This window comes from Otolemur garnettii, unplaced genomic scaffold, assembly GCF_000181295.1.
Source record: "Otolemur garnettii isolate 467f Iridium unplaced genomic scaffold, OtoGar3 scaffold00101, whole genome shotgun sequence".
In the NCBI taxonomy this organism is placed as follows: Eukaryota; Metazoa; Chordata; class Mammalia; order Primates; family Galagidae; genus Otolemur; species Otolemur garnettii.
In genome coordinates, this window is record NW_003852496.1 from 2,841,100 (window position 1) to 2,848,258 (window position 7,159).

The 7,159-nt window shown below is 57.6% G+C and overlaps 1 protein-coding gene across 1 annotated transcript; it reads left to right on the plus strand.

Moving 5' to 3' along the window:
• The first annotated feature begins 5,777 nt into the window (after positions 1–5,777).
• LOC100956722 (histone H1x) lies at positions 5,778–7,159 on the plus strand. Its single transcript, XM_003796203.3, has one exon. It carries the CDS (start codon positions 6,059–6,061, stop codon positions 6,695–6,697), a length of 639 nt encoding a protein of 212 aa, XP_003796251.1. The 5' UTR covers positions 5,778–6,058; the 3' UTR covers positions 6,698–7,159.

Genomic DNA, 7,159 nt, shown 5'->3' on the forward strand with positions numbered 1-7,159 from the left:
GGTCATTGCTTCAACGTAACAGCACAGCCAGCCACCAAAGGGGGCCTGATGGTATGAACTTTGGAACAACCCACTGTATAGCTATTCCCAAGTTAAACAAGTTACGTCTGGGTTTATTGGCCTGGATGTCTGGAGTTATGTGTTAAGTGAACAGAAGCACAATGCAGAATGGTGTGTGGAGCAGGCTACTTGAAGAAATAAAGGCTACTTTTCCAACAGGCCTCATGCTGCTAGGCCACCATGCAGGAAGGTTGTACATGTATGCAGGCTGGAGGAACAGGCAGAGGCTCTGTTTTCACTATTCATATTTCTATACCACTCAGGTTTTATACCATGAATAACTTTATTAAGAAAAGGGGAACCAGACTTTAAAGAAATTGTTTTAAAAGCTGAGCAAACCAGATTTACAGCTGGCCCAGCAAAGCCTATGCCCCTGCCCCTACGTGCTCTTGGAGAACCAGCAGAGGGAGGCAGTGCAGTCCCTTAAGGTGACAGGTTAAAATCCCCAAGTCTCCAACACCTCTCAGTTTTCCAGGCCAAACAATCCTAGGTTGGGGATTCTTACTCAGTACCTCCTGTCCTCAGGGTCCTGGGTTACAGCCCTAGCTTGAGGCTAGGTAGTTGTCAGGGCCTGCAACAATCCAGGGGTAAAGCCCAGCAGGGGTCTGGTTTTCCATTATGGCTACTTAAAGCCCACTCTTGAAAACTGGAACACTTGGTGTGTCAGTATCCTGTGGCGGGGCTCCTGCTTTGCCTGGGCTACAGGCAGTTGGGGACAAGCCCCTCCTCCCATTCACACAAGGTCTGCAGCCTTGCTCCCAGCTGTGGACCCAGACCCAGGCCCAGTAGCTCCTCTAACTCTCGCAAGCAGGGAGGGGCCCCTGGGCTGTCTCCAAGGTGGCCTCGGGAACTGTTTTATCTCAATCCCACATCTTGTATTCTCTCTATCTCAGCATCCTCTTCAGATCCTTTGATCTCCAGCCTGAGCACCTAGGTTTCCTCAGACCCACGGGCTCCTCAGAGCTCACCGCCCAGCCATAGTGGGGAAGAGGGGCCCAGCCCCTAACAATGTCCCTCATTCAGGGCTTCACAATACACATTTGCATCTTAAAGGCAACTTCTCCATAGTTCTGTCTGGTGAATTTCCTTTGTCTCCCCTTAAATAGTGAAAAACACTTAATGCCCTTCTATTTACATTTTAGTCCCAAACCTGGGCCTCACCCCTCTCTTCCCAGAATCGATTTAGGTAGGAGCTCACCTTGATTAAAACACCCTGGGGGAGGCAGGCTCTGTGGCCCTGTTATCTCCCAGAAGCCTGGCCCCAGGCCTACTGCCCTTTTGCATCAGAGACCCTCAGGCCAAACCTTGACCTCCCTACTCTTCCAAATCCTGTCCCCCTCTCCCTGCTCCCAGAGCTTGTGACTGGCAGCACCTTTCAGCCACACCCCCACTGGGCTCCTGCCCAGGCCTTCAGAAACCCTCCAAGGTGCTCTCTGCGTAGATCCCTTTTACAGATAACGATGAGGCCCAAAGGGGCACAGCAGCCCCCTCAGAGCCCAGGGTTGGGATCCCAATCCCGCTTGCCCAGGCCTGTCCTCATATTCAACACCTCTCCTCCCCTAGCCAGGCTAAATTTTCATATCGTCAAAGCTGAATCAGACTGTCAAAACTGGCAGGATCATCCAAACTCCACATATCCAGCCCCCTTTACAAACTGGGAAACAGGCTGGGCACTGGGGGCAGGGTGCGGGGGTGTGTGTGAGAGAGCCAGGGTCTGTCCAAGCAGGCCAGGGGCTCCTGACTCCCAGTCCTCCCTGTTGTCACTGCTGCTGCAGGTGAGCCTGTGTTGGGAGCCACTCTTGCCTGAGTCCTTAGACCAGGGACAAGGCCGCCCCAGACCTGCTCCTAAAGAGCTCCCAGCACATATGGCAACAGGCCAAATGGGTCTGATGATGATAAGTGCTATGAAGAAAATCAAGCTGGGTGTTCCAGTAGGAACTCTGGGGAGGAGTCCAAAGGTCCTGAGGTGGGAGCCCTCTGGGTATGTGTGAGGAACAAAAAGGCCAGTGTGGCTGAGCACAGAGCACAGGAGAGCCAGGTCAAGGGCCTCCCTGTGCCACCTGCCAGGGGCTGGTGCAGACTTCATCCCAAGTCTGAGGAGAAGCTGCTGGAGGCCTTTTAGCAGAGCCAGGACTCACCAGGTCAGACTTGTGTCAGGAGCTGTGTGAGAGAAGCAGAGGCCGCAGGGGAAAGATGGGTGGGCAGGGGGTCTGGGGCTTGGATGAAGTGGAGGCAGCATTTGGGGGTAGATGACAGGAAGCCATGGGCTGGATGAGAGGGGAGGGAAAAAAAAAAGAAATCAGGGCAGCATCCCCTGCCTCTGGCTAGACCCCTGTCTGAGCTGGCAGGAGCAGGTTCTGTGCTAGCTACACACAGACCCGGAAGGGTGTTGGTGGGGCAGGAGTTCGCCCAGGAGAGAGGAGCGGGCGCCATCAGCATATGGATGGTGTTTGGAGCCCCAGGACTGGACAGGATCACCTAGGGCGGGGCCAGCAATGAGCCCTTTCCAGACCTTGCACCCAGAAACTTCATGGGCTCACAGGCCCAAGGTTTCCTCCAGACTAGCCAAGCCTAGGGGATGGAGCTATTCAGGTGGTGAGCACATGGCCCTGCCTTGGTCTCTGCTAGGCCCTGGCCACTTCCAGATGTTCCTTTTTTCATATTTTGCCATTTTTCGTTGACTAGTTAGGGCTCTGCCCACCTGTGGTTTCCTTGGGGTGACAGGAGGGGGATACCAGGAGTGTAGGGTTCTTAGAAGTCCTGAAAGGCTGGCCAGGACCCCTGCCTGAATCCTGCTCTGCCCTGCCCAGGCCTCAGTTTCCTCATCTGTATAATGAGGCCAGTGGTATAAGACCACTTGGTCTTTGCTAATTCTCAAAGCCTAGAATTAGTGTCTTCCTGAGCCCTGGTCCATCAACAGCCCCGCTCTGGGAAAAAGCTGGTCCTCACAGGCCAAGGACCAGCTCACCAGGCTGGACTGGAGTCTGAATCATGTCTTATGTCCTCCTCGACAGCCCGGGACAAACCTTCACGCCTGTAGGTGCCACTGATTTCTATTCTCCCCCAGTCAAGACCAGACTCCTCCAGGGCTTGAGAACCTTCTCTCCCTAACTGACCAGGTACTGGGAGGCCCCTGGCCTGGGGCAAGATGCTACTCCCCCTACCTCCCCAGACCACATCTTCAGATCTTTTAAAAGAATATCTAAAGTCTAGATTACATTTTTTTTCTGAAATTATCCTGGGGTTTTGTTTGTTTTGAGATGGAGTCTGACTTTGTCCCCCAGTTAGAGTGCAGAGGCATCATCATAACTCTCACTGCAACCTCAAACTCGTGGGCTCAAGTGATCCTACCTCGGTGGACCAGCCCAGATCTCTTAAAACTCTGAAGCTTCCATGACACGGGCCACACTTGGGTCCCCTCCTTCCTCTCTGACCGTTCTTCCTCGGTCTCCAGTAGCACATCTTCCCTTCCCCTCCATGGGTGGCCCTAGGGAGTATGTCCCTGACCCAGCCTGCTGCTGCACCTAGCTCGACATTTACACCTCCAGCAATGTCACTCCCTGTGGTGGCTGGACAAATCTTAGTCTGCGGGAAGCCGAGGCTTGCTGCCCATGGCTAGGCTCCCTCAGGGCCATCGCCCTTTACTCCACCTTGGTCCAGCTCAAGGTGCTCTTGGCCAATCACCTAGCTGCCTCCCTCCACCTAGGTTCCTGAGTTTCCCTGTCCATCCCATCCCACAGGTGGGCATCTCTATGCACTGTGGTCTAGCCTAGCTATGGTCACCACATTCCTCTCCCTAGTGCTCTCTGCTCATCCTTGGGTGGCTCTTGTTCTTGGGCACACTCCTCACTGGGCCCGGGCACCCACACCTGGCTGCTCATCCTTCCTGCAGCCCTGCCTGGAAGCAGCTGTACAGTTTCAGCAAGACCCTTCACACTCGGCAAGGCTATCTCCAAGGTTCAGCTCAGTGATACTTCGAGAAATCCATGCCACCTCCCTTTTCGGTAATTTGGACAAGTCTTTCATCACCTGGCTGAGGTCTAGGCCCTCAGGGTTTTCCTTTTTCCTGTCCCTAGGCAGACAGTCCCCTCAGTGGGTCCTTCTTGAGGGTGGGGTCATCCTTCTTTAAGGGGACCTGGGCTGAGATCTCTCTTCCCTCCTGTACCCACTGCCCTGGAAGCCAGCCTCTTTTCTGGCTGTGTGTCCCTAAACACCACCCCCACCCCCCAAGAAAACACCTCCATCCACTCATCTTTCCCACCTGGCCTCAATGTCCTCATCTCCAGGGTTTACTCACCTGTCAGGAGGACCAAAGGGGGTCTGTGGTATAAGACCACTTATGATCTGTCCCCATGACAGGCATGAGCTGGAGAAGAGGAGGGGCTGCCAGCTTCACCCAGAGGACCTGCTTAGGCGCAAGGCCACAATGTGCCCACTCACCACCCCTTTTCCGGCCCCCAGCTCTACCTGTATATGTACCCTTCCATCTTCCCGGGACCCAGCACCCTGTCCTGCCTCACCCCTCTATGGCTCTGGCATGCTGAGGCCTCAAGAGATTGTTTACTGCCTGTACCCCTTCCATGGCACACCACACAGTCCTGTGCCTTAAAATCATTAGGGACGCCTTCTCCTCCCTGAGCGTCTCGCTCTGGTCTTAGCTTTCCCAAGTAGAGGTTTCTTTGGCTTCGAGAGAGACTGTCCAGTGTTTCTTCTGCACCCTCAGTATTGGATCCAAGAGAACTTAGAACCACTAGACTTAAAGCCTACAGGAGGACTTCGCCTGCCCATAGAGGGTGGGGGCTGGAGACCCCTCTCCAGAACCCACTCTGCTTTTCTGCGTTCCCTGAATAATTTCCCTTCCCACGCCAGAAGGGGAGGAGTGCGGCCAGGAACTAAAAACAACTCCCCTCCTCCAATCTATCATGGGAACTGTCCAGGGGAGCTCGCCCACCCTGCCCCACCCTGCCCCACCCTGGAGCTGGCAGTGGCTGCTCGCACAACACAAAATGGGGCATCAGTGACAAGGATGGCAGCAACAAGGCAATGTCCCCAGAGGGGCTCCTGCAGCCACCATCCCCCAGCCCCTGTATTGCGCCCAGGTCCCCAAGGCACAACTAGAGCCTACGCGCGCAGCTCGAAGGTGCCTCTGGCTGGCTATCCCCCTTTGGATCAGGCCGAGACCCTCCTCGAAGCATCCTCCTGCAGTTTCATGTTGCCCCAGCCGACCACGTGAGGGCGTGCCCTGTGCTAGTTTGGACAAATTAAAGTTCGTCCTGCGGGTGGGCCTAGGGTCCCCTGGGCTAGGCCAGGGCTTGGGTGCCCGTGGTGCACTCTTGGGTGCCATCCATAAAGCTCCAGGCCTTGCAGCCTCCCTCCAGGCCCATGCTATTGGCCACCAACAGGGGTGCCCCCTCCTCTGGCGCTCCTGAAGCTTAGGGTGCACATCTCTGTTTCCCTTTGCTGAGCCCTTCTTGGGCGCAGGCCGCCTCTCCGCTGCATCTAGGGCTCAGGCCCTGTCCGGGGCGTACGGCTGTGGGCACCGCTACACCGGGAAGGCGCGGTCCGGGACGCCAGCGGCTGGGAAAGGGGCTCCAAGAAGCACAAGTTGGCGCTGGCTCCGGACCAGGATGTTGTTGTTCTCAACGTGGTCCGCCATGGAGCCATAAAAGCGAAGCGGGGCGCCCTACTCGCCAGAGCGCAGCGCGCAAGCCCAGAGATCTTTGGAGTTGGCGGCGGAAGCGACAACAGCGGCGCGAGTTGAGCCCGGTGCCCCCGCGCTCCAGCTCGAACCCCCAGCCCCGGGTCCCCAGCTCCGCTCCACCCCGGCCCGGTCTCCACCCCAGCCCTGCCGCCCGGCCCTAGACCCGGCCGCGGCCGCTCCCGCCTGGAGCCGCCGCGAGCCCCCAGTCCCCCGGCACCCCCTCGGCCTCTCGCCTTCCTCTTCCCGGCGCGGCCTCCCGGTTTCCGCGCGCCGCCCTCCACCAACCCGCTTGCCACCATGTCTGTGGAGCTCGAGGAGGCCCTACCACTGACGACCGCCGAGCGGGCGGCCAAGAAGGCGACCAGAGCTAGCAACTCCGCGGCGCTGTCTCCGTCCAAGAAGAGAAAGAACAAGAAGAAGAATCAGCCGGGCAAGTACAGTCAGCTGGTGGTGGAGACCATCCGCAGACTAGGAGAGCGCAACGGCTCGTCGCTGGCCAAGATTTACACGGAGGCCAAGAAGGTGCCGTGGTTCGACCAGCAGAACGGGCGCACCTACCTCAAGTATTCCATCAAGGCTCTGGTGCAGAATGACACACTCCTGCAGGTGAAAGGTACTGGAGCCAACGGCTCCTTCAAGCTCAACCGCAAGAAGCTGGAGGGCGGCGGGGAGCGGCGCGGAGCCCCCGCGGCTGCCACCGCCCTGGCTCCAACGGCACACAAAGCCAAGAAGGCGGCCCCGGGTGCGGCTGGTCCCCGGCGCGCGGACAAGAAGCCCGCCAGGGGCCAGAAGCCGGAGAAGCGCTCGCACAAGAAGGGTGGTGCCTCCAAGAAGGACAAAGGCAGCAAGGCCAAGAAGGCGGCGGCCGCTGGAGGCAAGAAGGTGAAGAAGGCGGCCAAGCCCAGCGTCCCCAAAGTGCCCAAGGGCCGCAAGTGAGCGCGCCGGCCCAGTCAGATCGCCCAGCGGGGCCCCCATGGCCTTTTCGGTGTTCAGTTTTTCTACCCCAAGTGTACGTAGGTTTTGTACGGCTTCCCCGGGCCCGGGCCGCCGCGCCTGCTCTGAGCCGCAGGGAGGGGCCCACCGGTCTCCGCCATCCCTTTTTCCTTCCCCTCCCCCAACGATGTAGCGTTTTTCGTTGTTTGCTTTAGATTTTTGAAACAGCCCTGGCGACGCCCCTATTGGCTCTCGTCCTTGGCAACGGCTGTCGTCATGGTTACCGGCCCCTGGGCGCCAATGGCCGAGGCAGTGTCTGCCCACCCGGGCCCAGGCACCGGGTGGTCGGTGGCCGCGCATCCCTTTCTGATTCCCCACTCTCCGCTTTTGGGTGCGCGACAATCGCTCCGAGCTCAGGGCTGGCGGCGCTTCCCTTCATTCCATTGGCTTTTTTTTTTTTTTTTT

Bases quoted from the DNA above. Each gene is read 5' to 3' on its own strand.
- LOC100956722 (XM_003796203.3), top strand. From the start codon at position 6,059: ATGTCTGTGGAGCTCGAGGAGGCCCTACCACTGACGACCGCCGAGCGG.